Raw genomic sequence first — 22,421 nt, 5'->3', positions numbered from 1 at the left:
GATGAGAGTGCTGAAAATGAGGCACTGGACTAATCAGCACAGGGTCTGGGAGCTAGGAATGGGTAGTTACTGCATTAGGCATATCTACAGTAAATATTTGTATGCTGTATATAGAGAAACGAGTGTTGGCAGCCTATGCAGGCTTTACCAGCTCAGTTTTTGCCAGAGTGTTTTGATTATAGGTGGATCCCTGGCACAGCCGTCGATTCCTCTAAAGTCTGATGCGGTTTTAAAAAAAAATTTATCATCATTTATTTGTACGTTGGCGAAGGAAGCCTAATTTTTCTTCTCTAAGGCAGTGTTTCCCACAGAGTGGGTCCTGAGCCACGGGTGGGTCGCAGGAAGGTTCTAGATGGGTTGCCACATCCAGGGCTGGATTAACCAATCACCGGGCCCTGGCCCAAAGCAAATGTACACTTCTCCTAGCTTGGTGCGGAGGGGACACCCCGGTGGGGGTGTTCGAAAGCAAGCCTGCCCCGCTCTCACCCCGCACTGATAGCGCCTGCCCTGCGGGGCTGGGCATCGCTCCCCACTCTGGGCATTGAGACCTAGTGCATGAGGTTGCAGCGCCACTCGGGCTTCGCACGGCTGCTTCTCCATGACGAAAGGGCAGCCAGGCCAAACTGGGTGACGCTGCACTCATGTGTGCCAGGTTGCCGTGCTCTCAGCAGGGAGCTACACCCAGCCCTGTGGGACAGGAACCGTTGCTGCTGGTTCTGTGTGGGGCAGGCTTGTTTTTGTACACCCTTGGCCTCCTCTCCTCTCTGCACCAGGCCATGATTAGGGGAGTAATGCCAGGGTGGAGGGTGCCTATGTGTAAGGATGGGTCCTACAAAAAGCAGTTGGTGGATTAGTATGAGACCATTCAAAAATAACCCCTCTCCCCCGCTCTGGTAACAGTTCAATAGACACCAAAGTACAATGAATTCTTTGGCAGCTGACACGCCCTCGTAAAGTCAGTCAATTACAAAGATAGTTATTCTAACCGATGAAGTGTTTTAAAATGTGCCCGTTGCACCCTGCACTAATTCCAATGAGCACACAGGTTAGTCTAAACTCCCTCCTCACTGTGCTTACACAGACACCACATCTGAGCATTAGAAGGCTCAGAGATCGATTCTCTGCCCCAATCCGGTCTCTTTGACAGGCTCAGGTGGCACAAAGGGAGTGGAAACCATCGCCCTTGTTCTGGATACCGCCCATGTGTGGGGGGGAGTCCCCAGTGGATGTAGAGCCAGCCTCCCTCCCCACCACTCTTAGCACAAGAGGTGTGTTGGGGAAGGGACGGAATGGCTAGGACACAATGCACTCCAGCAATCCCTAGTTGGTGGGTGGTCCTTAGAGGAGCATAGCCAGCAGGCACAAGTTAAAGTGGCTTTTAGGCTGTGCTAATCTTTGCCAGGGCTGGCCCAGAGAATCGGGGAGATGTAATTAGCTACCTGATGCTCCCTGCTTGGCTGGCCCAAGTGCAGGAGAGAATCTGCCATCAGTATCCAACTCAGGAGCAGCTCCTCTACTCATTCACTGACTAAGCCTAATTCCATAGATTATTTTAGCAGGGCGATTATTTTCCTTTCCTTCCCCTAGCTGAGTTCTCACGAACTAAACAGTCTAAGGGTATGTCTACACTGCACTTTTGTCAGTAAAACTTTTGTCAGTATGGGGTTTGAAAAAATACCCCCCGACCGACAAAAGTTTACTGATGGAAAGCACTGGAGTGGCCAGCGCGTTGTTGGTGGGAGATCTTATTTTGCTGGCATGAGAGCTCTCTCCTGTTGGCAAAGAGTGGCTGCCCGGGAGACCTTACAGCGGCACAGCTATGCCACTGTAAGGTATGCAGTGTAGACCTAGCCTAAGAAGAACTCTCATTCTCTGCTGGGCTGATGGTCTGGAGGGTGATTACAGACTTGGGCAGAGAGAGAAGTCTTATTCGGAGCCCTGAAGCTCACCAAACTTGGGCTCTGGGTGACCCTTGCAGAAAGCAGGCTTCATAGAAATGGTCCTGCCACTGAGACATCCATGCTGCAGAACTTGGAGAGCTCAGCCCTAGGAATGGAGAAAAGTGACCCACATTGCACCAGTCCTGATGGATTATAGGAAACGAGAGCGAATCAGTCAGACCGCTAGGTCCTTGCCCATTTACTTGTGAATGTTGTCCCAGAGCGCCAGCATCCATCTGACTTCACTGGTAATATGGGATCCTTTTCCTGACCATGCTAGTGCAGTCTGGCTTCTCCTCTGGAATCACTTAAACTTCTTTCAAACAGCATACTCTGCTGGAGACAGCAAAGGGTCTCTTTTAGAGCCCCGCACAGTACTATTTTTTAATCCCGCTCCCGCTATTATGGCAGCGGGTCCTGCAAGACCCATAGGATTCCAGACCCGCTGCAGGGCTCTAGTCTATTTCCCCTGCCATGGCAGGTCCATAATCCCCATTACTGGAAACTCAAGTTATGGGCATGCTGGAGTGGACCCTGAAGTGAAGGGCAGTTACTGGAGGGGAGACAAATGCAGTATGGCTCCCCTCATCTTGATGACACACCCACCCTGAGGGTCTGAGACCTAGCCTCTGGGAAATGCTTGGAAGATCCCACTGGGGAGGTAAAATGCTGGCTGAGGTTGAGCTGTCAGGGCCTGATCCGAGGAGGTGGTAAGCATCTTCGACTCCCAGAGAAGTCAAAGAATCATAGAATATCAGGGTTGAAAGGGACCTCAGGAGGTCATCTAGTCCAACCCCCTGCTCAGAGTAGGACCAGATTTTTGTCCCAGATCCCTAAATGGCCCCCTCAAGGATTGACCTCACAACCCCTCAGTCAGTATCCACATAGTCTCTTCAGTGCCTGGAAGTCTTCTCTAGAACAGCTCTGAGGTTGCACCGTGGCTGCTGTAGGTACCTCTAACCTCCTCTGCATCCCCTACAGGCAGGCAGCCTTTTTCAGTGGGACTACACTCTCGTGAGATACAGCCCTGCTCATTTTAAATATCTGTCCTGTTCTGTAAACTGTCTCACTCCCGAGAGAGGCTGCCTTTCGTGAGAAGAAACCGACCTGCCTGTGAACGGGCTCATGGAAAAAGTTACACTTTGGCTTCTGGAACACCCAGTGCATCTAATTTTGTCAACTCTCACTTTAGCAGCTGGTAACCTGACATTTTCACCCAAACCCATTGACTTTTCATCTGCAATTTAAACAAAAGCACAGGGTTCCTCTGGCTACTTAGCAACTGGCTTCAGCCTAATCTGGGAGTTATTTGTTTGGAGCTGTGTCACAGCACTGCACTAAGGCAACACAGCTTTGAGGGATTTTTTTTTTTTTTTTACTGAAAGCAACAGATGAAAGACTCCGGGGAAAAAAAATCAAGAGGGGTGGGTGGCTGGATTGACAGACGTTGCCTTCCCATGGAGTAAAATAATGTAGATTAATTCATATGAGCTGCCCCCTTCCCCGCCCCCGTGTAGTGCCATAAATGCCAAGAGATGGCCTAATGCGTTTCTGCCTTTTTTTTCTCCCCTCCCCCCCAAAACAAGGAATTTTTAGTTACTGAACAGCAGACAAATCTTTTTTGTGTAGTTTGGGGGGGTGAGGGGATCTTTGAGAATGGTCGATATTGTGAGAGGGATAAAAAAAGCTAATGAAAAAAATTCTTATCAGAAAGTTAATGATCTGTGCATGGGGCTAACGCACTGCACAGGGCATGTCTTGGTGAAAGGAGGAGGAAAAAGGGAGAAGGCTTTATCTTGAGCCTTCAAAAGAAGATAGAGAAAAGGGGAAACCACTGTGCAGCAGGGCAGCTCGTAATGGGGCAGAGGATGAGGTTTAAAGAAATGTTCTCTAGAATACTGGGTGTGCTGAGGATTAGTTGTAGGGAGGGATAAGAGAAATTGGGGTGACCTTCTAGGCTCCGCATCACTCTGTCCACCTCAGTCTCTGCTCTTGTTTCTTAGCACTCCCCCCTGCCCACCTTCACTCTGCCAGTGAATCCTGACTCATCTCTTCCTTTGTGCCTTCTCCTACTCTCATGTCTGCATTCTGTCTGTTTAGGAAACCCTGGGTCACCTCTGCCTCCTTCCTCTGTTTCCTGTTCTTTCGTTCTTAGTTACAGCTAGCAGGGCCCCGCTTTCCAGGATAGATACCTTGGACAGAGTCTGCATAGTGGATCTGGTCTAAATATTTGGATCAGGTTCAGTCCATTGATCCTTTCCAGCCCTGGCTCGGGGTGGGGTCTGTAGAATCCATCACAACGGCCACCTGTTTTTTAAAAGATTCTCTTCAAGACAGAACCATCCACCAGGTCTCCTGGTGCATTTGGTGTTGCCCATCTATTTAGACCAGTGGTCCCCAACGCATGGCGCCTGTGGGGCATTTATGTGCGCCCGCCTACTGACAAAGGAGTGCTTCTGCTGGATGATCCACTGCCGAGGAGCACGGCCGCTGGACAACCAGCTGCCGAAATGCCACCGAGAAGCGGCAACGCCAAGAAGTGTCGCCGCTGAAATGCTGCTGTTTCTCGGCGGCATTTCGGCGGTGATGCTTCTTGATGACACCAGCTGGCGGCATTTCGGCGGCTTGTCGTCTGGCACCCGCCACACTCTTCTGGGAACATGAATATGCTATTGCAACAGAAAGGTTGGGGACCACTGATTTAGACTATAAGCTCTTCTGGGCAGGGGCTGCATCTTTCTTTTCCATCTTGCACAACACTAAGCATGCTGTAACAATATTTAGCACGTTCTTAGCATCTTCCATCTGAGGACAAACCTCTTCAAGGTAGGTATTTTTACAACCATTTAACAGATGGATAAACTTTGGCACAGTGAGTTTAAGTAGTCACATAATAAGTCAGTGGCAGAACCAGGCAGGGAAACCCAGGAGTCCCTGCTGTAACAGCCATGGCACGTTGTCTTCTAATATACAGGCTGTGACTTTGATAGATCTTTTACTTTATAAACCTGGTACCATTTATCCTTTACAACCTAGGAATATAATTCTTCCTTCATATGATTTTATTGTACCTCTTCTCTCCTCTGTTATTACTTACACAAAGAATTATTGGTAACACCTTCCATATGATGGAACACTAGCGAGTACGATGGTGTTCCTATAATAATGGAAACTGACCGTATTTATTTATTTACCTATGTATATTTTGTACATCTTTGTTATGATAAGGCTTACCAAAATATCTGAGGACATATACATTACCAAGTGGATGTATACTAATGCTTTCTATGTTGGTTCTTATACTGTGTCCAGTATCATGGAATTGCTGCATTTGCCCTATCTAATTCTCTCTTCTCTAGCTGAAAAATCTCAAAGAGCTTTTCAGTTGTGATGTTTTTAACCCAGTGAAGTATTAATCCCCTTTTAGAGGCAAGGAAACTGAGGCACAGAAAGAATAAGTCACGTGACCAGAAAATCTGTGTCAGAGCCAGGTACAGAACACAGGAGTCTATGTGGTTCATCCACAAGACCAGTCTTCCTTCCAATTTACCTAAAGGGCAGTTTGGCAAGTTGAATGTGCAAACAAAAGTTAAGTGTACTGTACTTTAAATATGTATTACCACCCTCTTTGCTCCTTATCTAGTCAGCCGGCATTCTGATGTCAGCATGGACAGGGACCCGCCTAGCCACCCACAGCTGGGGGATTCATTCGCATCTATTTAAAATAAGAATCCAGCTCATCTAGCCAGTCAGAGACATTGAAAAATTACAGCATGCCTCGGGGGCACGTGGGCTGCCACAGAAGTAAGCATTCACTACATTTACAAAGCGCTCCTGCTTTTTAGAGAGCCTTGGATGCCATCTTCTGTCATTCCAGTTGATCTTAGAAATGAACTAAAATCCTGATTTGTGATCCCTTTCCAGACACAGCTATTTCATTCACTTTTTTCCCTCCTCAGCAGTGCAAATACAAACCTAACCCTACATGTGGCTGTTTTTGTTCTGAAAGGTGTAGGAGCCTTTTTAGTTGTGCTGCTGCAGCAGTTGCCAAGACATCTGGTTTTGCCAGTATTGCCAAACCAGGCAGTCTATAAGCAGGAGGAGGGGTGTTGCTTTTCCACACAGCAGCCTGGTCCTACAAGCCTTGTCTAGACTGGCAAAAATGGGGGCCTACAATTCACAATGGTAGAAGCTCTAATTAGTTAGTTACAGTGGTTAAATGATGGGGCAGGGACCATCTTTGTACAGCACCTAGCACCATGAGGTCCTGCTCTATGACTGGAGTTCCTAGCCACTATCTCAGTACAATACAAATAATAGTAAGTGTAGCTGAGACTCAAGCATCCTTTGCTACTGTACTTGTGTGAAAAGCAGATTTAGACAACATGGTCTTCAAAGTGTCTGAACCCTGTTTAAACTACAACTTCTATCACTGCTGCCCCCTTGGAACTGCACTTGGTGGTGAATTATGGGTCCCATTTTTTTTTGCCATAGTGACCATCACACAGCTCAGATCTTAGATCTCCTGCCCAGAACAGGACATGGATGCAGAGTGCACCGAACTGGTGACTGAATGGTTCCAGACTGGACTAATCAGCTTATGAGCCAAATTTTCTGTTGGTGTAAATGGGCACAGATATTGGCTGTAAGGGCATTTCACCCATTTCCACTAGCAGAGAATTTGGCTCGAGGTCTTTAGCCCCATTGCAGAGGGCCAGCGGTGGGGCTATGTACCACCGTTCCAATGCCTTAAAATGATATTAACATCCTCACCTCCTTTTTGTTCCGGGAAACCACATTTGGGTCTATAGCTCCCAGTGTCAGATTTGGTAGAACAAAGTTGAGCACTTTAGCTGCAAAAACCTGTGGAAGATGAATGAAATGAATTAACTGGGAAGCAAGGAGAAGAAATATGTGAGCCAAAGCCTCAGCTGGCATAAACTGGCATAACATAGCACCACTGAAGTCAATAGAGTGTCCCTACTTGACACAGGCTAGGGATCTGGCCCTATAGTTACAAAACTGTCACAAAACCAAAGAATTTGGATTTCCACTGGCATCAATTACAAGAATGGGCACAATACTATGAAATACTCACAACTGCCCTCATACTACACTCTGCATTTCTTCCCCTTGCAGATGAGAGATCAAGTCAATGTGGGAAAGGCCTGGCTTAAGCAGCCTGCTAAGGGCCATTGTTTTACGGAGCTGGTGGTATCGCTGCTGCTGCTGCCCCTTCCTACCATCACTCAGTTCTGATTTCAGGCTGCAGCACTTAAGTGATATTCTGTGCAATTTACAGTACTTGCCTAGGCTGGACTCTCTTTGCTAAACAGATTCTCCAGGGAGTCTGCAAATAAACAACAGTAAAATGTGTATGCATTGACTAAGGAAATCTATCGCTCGCTTGTCTCCTGGGAATCAAACACAAAAACATTCAGCAGCCTGAGCTTGAAAGCACTAGCATGAGAAAGAACATCCTTTATTTCAGTAACATTCCACAATCCCCGCCCCCAATGCAAGATTCTTATCTGATCTTTGATAACTGTCTTCTAATTAAGTGGTCACCGCTTAGAAAAGATGACAATGTGTAATTGGCCTTTGTACTATCTTACTGTATCCAGAGACACTACCTGCAAGATTAATTTGTAATCTGCAGACTCTGCTTGTGTTTGAAAGCATAGACTGTAATCCATTACACAGGATTGTCTGATACTCTTGTATCAAAGATACTCTCCGAAGGAAAATTACCAGGCTGAAATTAGAGTTCTCCAAGAGTAGGAAGCAGTGAAGGCTCATAGTAAATATCAAGGAGACCCCATTCCTAGGGGGATATGTAACTTTCACCTTGTCTACTGAATACCCCATTGGTACTCCAACCCCATGTGCCAAATTCATCTTCACTGAGGTCAATGAAGTTGCACCAGGAATGAATTTGTCACCATGGGTATAAGTACAAGTTCATAACTTCAGATAAGATTCCTACCTAGGGATGGAGTGAATTTCCTCTGGTCTTCTTTAATTTAAGATACATTGTTATTACCTGCTCTCTCTGTAGGTATATTTATTTATACCCTCATGATGGGAGTCTTGCAAAGAGAGAGTAAACCCTGAATTTTTCCACATGTGAGCACATACTACTCTAATGAGGCTCACTTTTTGTTGTCTTGGCTCCACACACTTGTGGTTACCTAATCTTTAGAACATAAGAACAGCAATACTGGGTCAGACCAAAGGTCCATCTAGCCCAATATCCTGTCTTCCAAAAGTGCCCAGTGCCAGGTGCCACAGAGGGAATGAACAGAACAGTTAATCATCAAGTGATCCCTCCCCTGTTGCCCATGCCCAGCTTCTAACAAACAGAGGCTTGGGATACCATCCCTGCCCATCCTGGCTAATAGCCATTGGTGGACCTATTCTCCATGAATTTATCTAGTTCTTTTTTGAACTCTGTTATAGGGTTGGCCTTCACAGCATCCTCTGGTAAGAAATTCCACAGGTTGACTGTGTGTTGTGTGAAGCAATACTTCCTTTTGTTAGTTTTGAACCTGCTGCCTATTAATTGCATTTGTTGGCTCCTAGTTCTTGTGTTATGAGAAGGAGTAAATAAAATAATAGGAGATATACCAATCTCCTAGAACTGGAAAGGACCTTGAAAGGTCATTGAGTCCAGACCCCTGCCTTCACTAGCAGGACCAATTTTTGCCCCAGATCCCTAAATGGCCCCCTCAAGGATTGAACTCACAACGCTGGGTTTAGCAGGTCAATGCTCAAACCACTGAGCTATCCCTCCCCCTTCTTTATTTACTTTCTCTACACCAGTCATGATTTTACAGACCTTTATCATATCTCCCCTTAGTAATCTCTTTCCCAAGCTGAAAAGTCCCAGTCTTATTAATCTCCCCTCATATTCTTCTTTGACCTTCCTAATTATATTTTTACACTCCATTTGCCAGAGTTTATGCTCCTTTCTATTTTCCTCACTAGGATTTAACTTCCACTTTTCAAAGGATGCTTTTTTGCCTCTCACTGCTTCTTTTACGTTGTTGTTTAGCCACAGTGGCTCTTTTTTGGTTCTCTGACGATGTTTTTTAATTTGGGGTATACATTTAAGTTGAGCCTCTATTATGGTGTCTTTAAAAAGTTTCCATGCAGCTTGCAGGGCTTTTACTTTTGGTGCTTTACCTTTTAATTTCTGTGTAATAACCACCTCATTTTTGTGTAGTTCCTGTTTCTGAAATTAAATGCTGTGGTGTTGGGCTGCTGTTGTGTTTTCCCCGCCACAAGGATGTTAAATTTAATTATATTATGGTCATTATTACCAAGCGGTCCAGCTATATTCACCTCTTGGACCTGATCCTGTGCTTCACTTAGGACTAAAACAAGAATTGTGTCTTCTCTTGTGGGTTCCAGGACTTGCTGCTCCAAGAAGCAGTGATTTAAGGTGTCAAGAACCTTTATCTTTGCATCCTGTCCTGAGATTGGTACATGCTCTGGATATGTTCTCAAAGCTTTGACACATTTATGGAACCCTCGCCAACTTGAGTCAATAGCAACAAACCAGAACAGAAAGAGAGTGGGCCTGGTTCTGATCTCACGCACCTCCAGTTTTACACCGGTGTAGCTCACTGACTTCAGTGGAGTTACTCCTCATTTACAACTGCATGAGAGAAGAATCAGGCCGTGTGTGTATGTATGTTTGTGCATGTGTACACACCCACATCCTCTGTGTGTGCATATATACAAATATTACTTATGCACAGATATAACTAATCTTATGGTCAAAATGACTGACTGACAGTGATAAAGAGGTACTCGGACACTGTCCTCATAAGGAATTTCAGATATATGTGAAAAGCCACATTACCTGTGTACATTTAGTGTAGGGGGCATCAGTCAATACAGCTTATAGCTCAACAATTCATTGCCACTGGAAAAATAATCTTTCATGTTATAAATCTGAGCTTCCAGGGTCAAAAGGATCCAATGTGGCATCACTGATTTTGTGAGGGCCATGGTGATGGTCTATAACACAATGGGCTTTTAATTAAAAATACTGTGTTGAATACCCTAGCCACATTTGATAGCTGAAGATTTGATCTCCTAACGGGTTTGAAGCAGCAGGTGATGTAATATGGATTATTTAGGGAGTGGTTGGCAGGCCAGACTCAATAAAATGGAGAAGACAGTAATCAGGCAGTTTTGGTCTGGGATAAAAGAGAAGTGCACAGTACATCCATTCAGGCATGGCAAACCATTCAATCTTACCCTTGTCCACCCCAGTCTGTAAGAGAGAGATCCCAGATTGAGATGGAAAAAGGTGTTTTGAGTCTGAGGGCTTGCTACACACCAGTCCGTATGGGTTTTTAACTAGAAGTGTGCTTTAAAACTGATTTCGTTAACCTGGTGCAAAAGGCTTTGCGGGAACGCCTAAACCAATATATACTGGTCTTATATTGATTTATCCTAAATTGATTAGGAACAGGTTTAAGCTAAACTGAAACAAACCACGCTTAAACCAAAATAAGAGTGTCTACACAGGGTTTTACCCCAGTTCAACTACATCATTTTAAAAACAGATTTAGTTAAACTTAAGCAAACAAGTGAAATTATACTGTGTGAAAATAAGGCCTGAGTGATCACAGAAGTTGTAACAAGAAGTTTATTGGGACCAGGCACAAAGAAAAGCGAATGGCTCTGGTCAGTAAAGGCCAAGTGGAATGGAGAATTGTAACACAAGTCATACAAGTTAGAGATGGAAAAATCACATTGGGTTCCATCTAATCCTCTCCTGGGAGACCAGTGCGGGATTGTTTCTTACAGAAAATTTTCTTGGGGTTTATTCCACCCAGTTATAAATGTTTCAAGCAATGCTGCCTCTACCAGTTCCCTTCGGGCGCAAACAGATTCCAGGGCTTACTAGAGACATGCTTTCTATTATTCATCTTACATTTTTCTTTTCATACTTCTATATAAGAATGGCTGTACTGGGTCAGACCAAAGGTCCATCTAGCCCAGTATCTGTCTACCAACAGTGGCCAAATGATTCTCCCTGGTTCCATCTCCTTGTGCCACCAGAAATAATCCCTTGCCTTCTTGCTATTTACATCCTGCACATGCTTGAAAACACAGGGCCAAATTCTGGCTGCTCTTACCTAGGTGAGCAAGAAGGGAAGAAAGTGCATTTGTGCAATGAGTAGCCGGGTGTTTTCATTCTCTGTGTGAGGGAGTCACAGGGCACGGGGATAACACAGGCTGCATTTCTTTAAAGTGCATAGTGGCTGCCACTCCTGCATGTGCTCCCCCAGCACCCCTTGAGCTGTTCTTCCTGACTCTGTCCTCCACAGCCAGAATGCCTCCAGGTGCTGTCCTGGTTGCAGTACTTCTGTACCCCTCTTCTAACATTCTTGTGGCTGGTTAAGCTCTGTTCTGTGGCAGCAGTGTCTGAGGGATCTGGGCCTCTCTTATGTTCCCTCTGATTGTCATTTACCTAGGCCACGTCAAACTCTTCTTGCCACAAGAGGATGAGCGTGCTGGCCATTGCTCTGTCACCAGGGAGCAGGTTCGGGCACTACAAGTAATAACAGCTCAAGGGGCTATAAGCACCACTGTTAAAGCTACTGACTTTCAGCCATTCCTGAGAAGAGCAGACAAATGACCTGATTGTTTTTCTTTGTTTCCATGTAGAGTTTTAGAGCCTTACTGTGCAAGGTGCTGTGTGTCCGATGGGGAGCCCAGAGCCCTCCTTTCTTGCTGACTTCATTGGGTGCTGAGGGTACACAGTGCCTGGCAGGATTGGACCCCAAGTCAGTTGCCTCTGCATGCTCTGTTCTCATCACAGACTCTCTTCCCGCTTCAGTGCAGGAAGAATTTAACCATCTAGATTTTTAAATCACTCTTCCCTTTTCCGATTTGACTAATTAAAAAAACAACTTCCTGAACCAGAGGCCACAATTCATTCTCCTTTTTGAATAAATAGAATTTGCATAGAAACAGGGGCTGATGGAGGAAGAAAGTGATGGCCGGACCCCACCTGATGCAGAGAACGGAGATCTAGGTAGGATGCCTGCAGTTAGAGACAGGATTCCTTTCAGAGTTGCTTCTTTAAAATGATCTGATCACATGAAGAACAATGTGGTCCCACTCTTTCCTGTTTTGGTGTGTGTGTGTGTGTGTGTGTGTGTGTGTGTGTGTGTGTGTGTGTGTGTGTGTGTGTGTGTGTGTGTGTGTGTGTGTGTGTGTGTGTGTGTGTGTGTTTTACATCCATTGTTATTACCTTGATAGGCGTCGCTGCCTCTGGGCTTGCTACAACTAAAGGAGAAATTAACACCAGGCCTGAAAACTCGGTTGGTCTCTCGCAGGCAGTTAGGATGGAGATGGCTCCTCCCTGCAATACAAAAGTGAGAGGCAGCCTGAGCACTAATACAGATGATCAGACTTTACTATTTGTACAGCATGGTGGTGTGCTGGGCACTTTCCTGGCAGATACAAAACAAAGTTCTCTGCTCCAGGGAGCTTCTAATGAGCTAGACACCTTTGTGCAAGCAAAAGATGGAATAACTAGAAGCAAAGGGGTAGATTTGGTTGGGCTTGTTTTGGAGAGGGGTGGCTTTTGGAGAGTGCAGGTAGGATATTTTTTTCTGAGCAAGGCTTCAGCACTGCAAACCCTTATGCATGTGCTTAACTATATGCACGTGAGCAGTTCCAGAAATTTACTGGATTATTCATGTGCATAAAGTTTGCAGGTTCAGGGCTTGAACAGTCCTCTGTGGGGAGGACTAAAAATTAAAGGTCTCTTGGAACTAATATAAATTTCACATGAGACATGAAGGAAGAGAAGTAGGGACGTGGGGGACTGGAGCAGAGAGGTGGCTGCATGACAGAAGGGGTGGAGATGAGTGGGAATGGGACACAAAGATAACGAAAAAGCAGGCAGTAGTTTTACCCGGTACTTCCGAGTTATACTGGTATCCATGGGTAACAAAATATTGTCACCTGGGAATGGAAACCATAAAAGTCTGGATAATTACTGTAGGCCCCAAATTATCCTCTTGCAAATGTCTCTTTCCTCATTCCCCCGCGCCCCCCCATCCCAGCAAACAATTCACAGAGCTCTACTATCAGCAACCTACTCATGGGCTGCAAGTTAAACAGAGGTGCATTCCCACGTAGTTTCAAGCCAAGTGTTGGCAGAATTGCAGAAACTGTGTGAGAATTGTAGGAATTGGTGTGCTTGGCTCGCTTGCTCAGTAAAGATCACAGAGGATTAGTTGTTAAGGAAAATGCTTGGTGAACTTACATGCTGCTGAAGAACCAGTGGCTTGTTTAAATGGAGCAGCAGCAAAAAGAATCTCAATGACCTTATTTGGCTTGGTACTTGGAAATTAGCTCCCTGTTACAGAGGCTGAGAGCATAGTGAACTCTTAGAAGCACACCATGTGCTTTAGATCAGAATTGTTGATTATTGGACCATGGGGTTAAATCCTGAAGTGCTCATTCATTTTTTGTACGCAGGAACAGTCACTGTGACACCAATAGGAATATTGCCTGACTGAATCCACGGGATTTGGCCTGTGCTGGCAGAATCACACTTAAAATCTGCTCACAAAACCAATCCTTCTTTTGTTTTTCATCCCTAATCCTTGAAACACTGTCCAGTACAGTTATGTAACAGAATGAGGCTACAGTGTGTCGCCATGTTTTATTCCCAATCCACTCACAAGGCCACAGAGTGTATAACCTCCTGGTTACCAGTTCAAATACAAGCCTAAGTTGTTGGTGAATGAAAGAAGTTACCATCTGCCAGTTGTTCAGTGCCCCCCCAATGAGGAATGTCTTGGTGGAACTCAGTTCGGTTCCTAGTGGGTTGGTAGGGATGCGCATCATGAATTAGCCCATTGTTGCAAATGGCACTAATTAGCATCCTGATCTCAACAGAAAGGCCAAAGACGGTCACAGAGACTGAAGGTTCCTCTAGGGGTGAGGCTGTGAGGGGAAGCTTGTACAGTAGAACCTTAGTGTTATGAACATCTCGAGAACGGAGGTGGTTCGTAACGCTGAAATATTCATCATGTTGAACAAAATGTTTTGGTTGTTTTTTCAAAAGTTTACAACTAAACATTGACCTAATGCAGCTTTGAAGCTTTACTCTTGGAAGAAAAATGCTACTGTTAACCATCTTAATTTAAACGAATCAAGTACAGAAACAAACTTTCCTTTTATTTTTTAAATAGTTTACATTTAACACAGTATTGTACTTGGGAGGTTTTTTGGTCTCTACTGCTGCCTGATTGTATATTTCCAGTTCCAAGGTGTGTGGTTGACAGATCATCTTGTAACTCTGGTGTTCATAATTCTGAGGTTCTACTGTTTCTTAATTTGCATTTCTTATAGTAGGTTGTGTGATTCCCACCCTCCAGAATGGGATCCATAATGCTGTGGCAGATGTAATGATGACTATTAAGGTGTACGGTGTAGCATGCTTACCATGGAATGCCCCAGAATGAAAACTGGGAGGTCTGGGTGATCCTTCCTCATGAGTTCAATGTGCTGCAAGCTGTCTCTGATGAAAACATGGAAATCTGACACGACCATGCGGTCACCTTCGCTCTGCCCGTGGCCAACTGTATGGGGGAAAGGAAAACGTTGCTTCTACATCACACAGAACAATATTAACATTTTATTTGGCACCAAGATACTCCAGATATGGGTGCATCAGAAATGCGATAGACAGGTAGGTAGGCCAGCAATGTTCTAGTTCCCCCACACACTGCTTATTGCATAAATCCAGTCCCACCCAGCTTCCTTCCCCAATATCTCATAATGGATAACGTCAATGTCCTGTAGAAATACGCAGTACAACACACAAGAGAGAAAAGCAAGCTTATGGCTCCCTAGGTCTTGCCTAAGAGTGTTGTTAATTCTTCACATACACATGGGCTCCCCATCACTGGAGATAGGCCTGACGAACAGAGTTCAGATCTAGTCTCTGACTACTCTCAAGTTCAGGGGCTGTTCAGTTCTGGGAGTTTGGATTGGCCTATTATAGATACAGAAGGCAGATGCCAAGTTCAGAGTTTGATCCTGATCCAAAGTTACCCAGAATTTGTGGACGTTAAGATGCAGACACTCAGATGCCATGGTGAGGGGTGCAGTATATACACACAGAGAGACAAATAATTTTAGATATTGGATTAGACCAGTGGTTCTCAAATGTCATTGCACTGTGATCCACTTCTGACAACAAAAATTACTACGTGACCCCAGTCCCCTGTGTTACTCTAGATTCTAGAGTCTAGAATCTGGGATGGCATTAGGAGGCGGTAAGCAGGGCAATTTTCTGGGCCTGCATACCGCAAGGGGCCACACGAAGTTCAGTTGATTGGGCTTCGGCTTCAACCCTAAGCAGCATGGAGTCTAATGATGGCCCTGGAGGCCCCATTAAAATGAACTTGTGAGCCACTTTGGGGTCACGACCCACAGTTTGAGAACTGCTGGATTAGACTATTATAGGCATAGCAGGTCTCCTGCAAAATTCAGACTTTTGTGTACAAACTCTCCCAAATTCTGGGGCTCTTGAGACTCTGGACTTTGATTTTGCCACGTCTGTTCCAGAAACAGTTTTTATGTTTGGAGAGACCTGCCATGTCCTCTCCTGCTGTTTGGGGGCAATGGGTTAGTGCGCTAGCCTTCATCGATGGAGAGCTGAATTCAAATGTCAGCTTACTGTAGGGCCACAAGCGTGGGGAGTGTAAACAAGGCTCTCCTCCTACACAAGTGGTAACGCAAACCCCCAGCCTCCCACCCTGACAGTCTATTTATGCTACACACAGCATTTGTCTTGTTTTTGATCAATTTTTAGTCTCCTCTGCCTTTTTTCCTCTTTGAAGTACACTAGTTACTATGGAAACAATGGTATCTTTAGTAGGGGAGGGATTGGTGACATCCATAAGCATTGTACAAAGTCCATTTATTAGCATGCCAAGGTTAGAAACGTATACCACACATTGTGGAAACAACAGAGTATATATGATGATTATCATAACCACACACATTGTGTGATATATATATATATATATATATATATATATATATATATATATATATATATATATATATATATATATATATATATATATATATATATATAATTATTTTTTCCCAAAAAAGAGCCTTGCTGTTTCTATTCAATGTAGTTTGTCATTTAAGGAGATTTGGGGGAAATAAAAATTACTGGTTCCATGTTACAGGCTGGCCATGTCTGCCTCTAACACCCACCCTCTTCGCAGGTGTTGCTCCTGCTACGAAATGCTAAGTGGGCCCTTCTGACTCAGTGATGTATGTGCCTCTTACTTCCCCTGGATGTTAGGGAGGTGAAGAGGAGGTTCTCTAGAAATAGAGGATCTAAGGTGTGGGCTGAGCAAGCCAGAAGGAGGAATCCTGGGAGTAGCCAAGTCTAGGGAAAAGGTGTGAGCAACACTTTATATGATCTTATTAATTTCTGTGTTTGAAATCAAATACCAGGCAGAGGGTGAGTTTGGCTTCCACACAGTGTGTGGACTGTGTTTGTAGAGCAGATTGGGAAAGGCACTTGCTCACATTCCATATTCTTTCTTAAAAACATCAGTTTAAAATAAATCTCATCACTAACTCTATACATGGCTTCATTTCCACAAAAGATTAAATTCTGCATTTATTTTAATATTTGTTGGTCATTTAAAGCTGTTTTCAGTCTACGGATGTATGGAAGATACTTTGGGAGAAATATGCTAACTGCTTGCTAATGTCTCTACAAATGGTACAGTGATGTACTGTACCATGTCATTTGCAATATACTAGCATGTTGCCAACATGTGGACTGATCCTGCAAACGCGCTATTGATTTTAGTGCTTACTGCCCTGGTCTCAGAGTCAGGAAAGCACTTAAGTGGGCACTTTAGCCCCACTGACTTCATTGGCATTACTAAGAGTAGAAAGCATTGTGCCTGGTGGCTTTTGAAGGCTCAGACCCTCAGGGGGTCCCCTCTTTATTATGTGTAGTTGATTTTTTTCTCTTATGATAGATCCTGCCATGAATAGCATACAATCTTATATTCTGTGTTTGGAAAGTTCCTTGCACATGGTGCATGCTACCACATTTAGGCCAGGTGTACACCAGAAATTTTTGCCATTATAGTAATGTTGGTTTGGAGCCTGACTTATTTGTTTTAATGACATTTCTATACTGGCAAAAGTCCTAGTGTAGTTGTTGTTATGCCAGCATAAAAATGCTTTTGTTGATTCTAATGGGACATACATAATCCAGTGATACAAAAAAGAATTCAATGGAGCCAGAGAGCAGTTAGTGCACTTAGTTACACCTGGAGGATGGGTCAGGCCCAATTAAAGATTAGGCCTAGCTGTAGCAGAGTGGGGGTGCTTTAATTAGTCCCATGTGAGAGGAGCCATGGTCACTAATAAAGGAAGGCCTTCAGGGCAGTAGAAGGGAATCAGGAGACTGAGGAACAGAGTAGGCCTTGAGATCCTGTCTCAAGAAGGGAGCTTTGGCAAAGGGTTGAGAGAGATACTGGGAAGTTTCAGGGGTGTGGTGAGCCTTGACAAAAAAACAAGACACCCAGAGAAGCAAGACTCCAGAGGTTGAATTTCAGGAGGAAAGAGAGAGGTGTACACAGTGCCTTGAGAGAAGCAGACAGGAGCCAGATCTCCAGGGCAAAAGCCCTGGAAGACACTGTTCAGTTCAGGAGTTGCAAAGAACTCTGCAGAGCCTGGGGAGGGGTGAAGGTCTGTGGATGAGTGAGCCCAGGTAGGGGCTGGGGAAAAGGAGACAGAGACAGGCTGAGGAAGGCAGCAAGGAGTCTGAAGCAGCAGATGTTAGTTGTTTTCACCCATTAGACAAGCATTCCTCTCTCAGACTTCATAAAACAACGGATTAGAGGGATTTCCCCCTGTATGTGACAGGAGTGATGCATGTGTAATAAAGGGAGAACAGACTCCCCCTTCCCCTGTTAATATATTTTTATTTTTGGCATTGATACTATTATTAGCGATCCAGCAGTGTTAATGAGAGTCTGTGTAGATCACACTGACGTTCTTTTTTCCCCTTCATTTTATTTTAACAGAGCAGTCACTGCACTTTTATCTTTTTCTCCCTGAGAAACCAAACCTGCTCTGAACGGTAATGAGTCCATTAAAAGTTAGACTCTTCCAACTGACAGCTTCTCAGGGCAGGGAGCTGAATGAGCTAAATGAAAGGAGGTGGCACAATCAAACATCAATACAGTAAAGACTGCTGATATTTTTCATTCGAATTTTACAGACTTCAGAAGAGTTTGTGAGAGAGTAAAGGGGCCAAATGCATCCTTGATGAAACCCCAATATCTGCAATGGGGTTACACAAGGGACGAATCTGGCCTAATGGTTCTAAAAAGCCAGTTTCACGAAAGTCGGTGCAGAAAAAAGCTACATCTGTGAAATGTCTGGAGGATGAAACTAAGCAAGTGATGCTCAAAAGCAAGGAGCACAATAGTGGGTCACAGAAACGCCACAAGCTCCAAAGCCTGGTGATTTGGACAGCTTGTCTTTGAGGCGAGAAATACCAAAATACACGATCCAGTGAGCCCCTTGCTCAGAACTTTTGTCTAACGTACAGAGACAGACAGCCATTTTAATGACATGCCTTTCAAGACACTTAGCTGAAGGGGCTGAAAATGGAAGAGATATAATCACCACACAAATTCTATAACATGGGCTTGATTTTCCAAATTATGCCTACACAATTGTATATCTAATTTGCCCACTCAACCACTACTATTGCATATGCAAATAGCCAGAGAGATGACAATGCAATGGCTGTAACTAAGCACACAAACTCAGTGTACAGCTGCATGCATGTTGTTTTTTAAAAATAAATCAGGCCACTATTCTTTTTTTTAAATTGTTATTCGTAAAATGAGACGGTCTAATCTTGTCTTCTTTACTCCAGCAAAAGCACCTTTGCAAAATGTTGTGGTGTTTTGTCTGAGTAAGGACTGAAGGAGGATTGCAGGGATTTGGCCCACTGACATTAGAAAAGGAAAATAAGCATTAGGCCATTTTATACTCCTCCATAGCCAGAGCAGGACTGTTCCCTAACCTAGTCTCTCCACATTATAATGATACCTTAGAGTCCAAAACCAAAACAGCAAGAGGAGTGGATGATAAACTCAACCATGTCTGAATGGGGCCTTGGGCACATGAGTTTCAGCCAAGAGTCATAGTCATGGAGTTTAAGGCTAGAAGGGACCGCCAGGTCATTTACTCCAACATCCTGAATATCACAGGCTACCAGCACCTGCACACTAAACCCAACAACCAGAGCCATAACTAGGCATTTTGGTGCTTGGGGCAAGCAAGCATATTTGCATCCCCTACCATTTTTTTTCTGCCCCCTCAGCTTTGTTTCCCGCTCGCCCCATCTTGGTTACAGCCCTGCCAAGAACCAAAATTAGACCAAAGTATTATAGCTTTCAGGAACCTAAACTATTATGTGGAGTGTAGATCCTTCATTGTTACACATCTTTCCAGAAGAGGAACTGCTGACTAGCCCTGCTGGAAGGTGGGTGTGGGGGGGATGGAAGAGGGAGCATTTGGGGGTATATATATAGAGAGAGATACAACCATATAAGCAAGGATTTGCTAAAATATTCATCCTCCCTGTGTTCTGCTTGCTCCTACATCCTACAAGTACTTTGACCCCAGCCCCCTGATGTGATGGAGTCTTGCTCTTGAAAAAAGACTGCAAGGTGAAGTCAGCAACCCTTCAAGCTGCTATTAGTTCACACTCTTTAGGAGCAAGTTTGCAGAGGTGCTCAGCAAAAATGCACAGTGTAATTTACACACTTTAATACAGGGTGAATGGTGCATCAATGGCTATCATCCAGGATGGGCAGGAATGGTGTTCCTTGCCTCTGTTTGCCAGAAGCTGGCAATGGGCGACAGGGGATGGATCACTTGATGATTACCTGTTCTGTTCATTCCCTCTGGGGCACCTGGCATTGGCCACTGTCGGAAGACAAGATACTGGGCTACATGGACCTTTGGTCTGACCCAGTATGGCCATTCTTATATTCTGACATTTTCTGATGAGTGAGCTCAAGGAACTTGCACAGCCCTGCACTGCCATCACTGAAGGAACTAACATCACCCACAATGATAAAACCATGCTATGTGCTCAGGGTGACCAGATGTCCCAATTTTATAGGGACAGTCCTGATATTTGTCTTATATAGGCACCAATTACCCCCCCATCCCCTGTTGTGATTTTTCACACTTGCTCTCTGGGCACCCTATATGTGCTTCACCCGAAGCTCCTGCTGGTGACAGCCTGGGGAGGATTAACATATAGCATGATGCCTTCTCCTTGAAGTCAATTGGAGCTGCAGTTCTCAGCATGGCTGAAAAATCAGGCCTTTAAATACAGTAAATTAGAGCAGCAGGGCATTAGCCACAGTGGATTTCATGGTAGCATCTGCTGCTCGCCTCTCCCAGGTCCTAGGACCTCTGTCACATTATTTCACAGCGCACAGATGTATTAAAGAGTTGGTGAAGACTGTTTAAACCTCATCAAGGTCAAGATGTGGAGAGTTTGCTGGAGAGACCAGGTCCTTTGAAAGACTTTTTATAAAAGGTGCTAGCAGCTTTCATTGCAAACTTAGAGAGGAGTAAAGAGAACTAGGCAATGCGCTGATGTTTTTTATAACCTGGTTTCTTCTCCACGTCACAAAGTGATCTCTTCCTGGGGGAAGGAAGGCTCCAATCTTCCTGGAATCATGTAAATTATTGATGGAAAAATCCCACTAAGTCTTTCAGACCAGCTCCCTGTCCATGCAGGACAGGGGTGAAAGTAATACTAAATTTTTACTGGTACGGGGGCCAGCTCTGGGCCCCCAGAAGGGGCGGGGCCTCGGGCAGAGGGGCAGGGCTGCCACGGTAGCAGTGGCCAGGAACCCAAGGCCCTTTTAAATTGTCGGCCCTGGGGCAGCTGCCCCTTTTGCCCCTTTGTCGGTGGCCCGGGAGGGGACAAAAGGGGCAATGACATTAAAGCACTGCCATGGCAGCACTTTAACATCGGCTGGGTACTATCCGGTACCAGCTTCTTACTGGTAAGCCGTACTGGCCCGTACCAGCCCACTTTCACCCCACTGTAGGATTGTTCTTTATCAAATGACTGTTAGTTTTCTCTTTAGTTTTAAATGTTTTTCACATGATGATGGTTCCACTACTTCCCTTGGGAGATTATTCCATAGCCAAAAAGATCCCACGATCATAATTTCATCCTATTCCTCTGTTATCGCCCTTAAGGCATTTCTGTGTGCTACACTCCCTCGTTGGTGCTTAAACCCCTCAAATATTTGTAGACTTTCATCATCACTTTACATATTAGTTACAAGCCATACATATTTATTTATTTTAATCCTTTTCTGTAAATCAAGCCTTCTAAGACAAAGGCAGCAGCCTAACTCTGTTTTTTAGTGAATCGCTTTTCACAGCTTTATCTAGAACATTTCATTGCAGGACGATTAAGTGGTCAGGGAAAATGCAGCGACAGATACTGATCTCAGTTGTGCTGGGGTAAACCCGTTCATTTAGTGGAATCACTCCGGATTTGAAATGGTGTCAGTGAGATCAGAAGTTCTGGGCATATTCTGCCCTTTATCCCTTCACTCCCAGTTTACCACTGAAAAAACATGAGACTGGGAAGCATGGGGTGAAAAACCTTCAGCCTAGAGAGGAGCTGAGAGTGGTGTTTGAATCTGGATCCAAAGTTCAGCAGAGGTCAGGTCTGGAAGTCTGGGTTACATCCATTTTTACTTAAGACAAAGGTCGTTTAGTAACCAGGGAGCAGGATATTATCACAGGGCTCCCTGATGGAACTCTGTCCCTAAAGGTATGTCTACACTGGAGCTGGAAGGTGTAATTTCCAGTTTGAGGAGACATACCCATGCTAGCTCTGATTGAGCCAGTCTGCTAAAAATACAAGTATAGTCATGGCAGTGCGAGTGATGGGATGGACTAGCCACCCCAGTATGTACCTAAGGTTTCACACAGGATCTTATGAGGGGTGGCTCGCCCATCCTGCTGATCATGCTGCTGCCACTACACTTTGATCCTGCTAGTGCGTTAAAAATAGAGCGAGTGCAGGTACATCTGTTTGAGTTGGAAAGTACACCCGCAGTACAGACATCCCCCGATCCAACAGATTGTAAAATAAGGGGAAAGAATAAGATATGGCTCTCCTTTTACTCATGTTCTAGGTCACAATTTCCAACTAGGCTTTCTCTAACTTCTAGGCTTATCGCTTCTACAGTTCAAAGGGGAAGTTATTAACAGATGAAGGAGGGAGGGAGAAGATCATAGTCTACCAGCCCAAGTAGTGCTTTGCCTGTAGCCAGAACTCAGCTCTCACTCAGATCATAAATAAATATTAAATCCAAATGGCACTAA

The 22,421-nt window shown here is 44.7% G+C and overlaps 1 protein-coding gene across 4 annotated transcripts in view; it reads right to left on the bottom strand.

Annotated features, from left to right (window-relative positions):
- Positions 1 to 22,421, bottom strand: part of MGLL (monoglyceride lipase) — an 84,700-nt gene that overhangs the window by 7,462 nt on the left and 54,817 nt on the right. For 3 of the 4 annotated variants that reach the window (XM_030570903.1, XM_030570902.1, XM_030570904.1), the window contains 3 exons: positions 14,427 to 14,563; positions 12,217 to 12,327; positions 6,714 to 6,803 (listed from right to left, as the gene is read on the bottom strand). In XM_030570903.1, coding sequence (XP_030426763.1) covers positions 6,714 to 6,803; positions 12,217 to 12,327; positions 14,427 to 14,563 — 338 coding nt within the window. The remainder of the gene's footprint in view (positions 1 to 6,713; positions 6,804 to 12,216; positions 12,328 to 14,426; positions 14,564 to 22,421) is intronic. The other variant, XM_030570901.1, reaches the window with a different exon arrangement.

Source organism: Gopherus evgoodei, chromosome 7 (assembly GCF_007399415.2).
Source record: "Gopherus evgoodei ecotype Sinaloan lineage chromosome 7, rGopEvg1_v1.p, whole genome shotgun sequence".
Taxonomy (NCBI): domain Eukaryota; kingdom Metazoa; phylum Chordata; order Testudines; family Testudinidae; genus Gopherus; species Gopherus evgoodei.
This window is presented reverse-complemented; position numbering and strand designations above follow the sequence as displayed.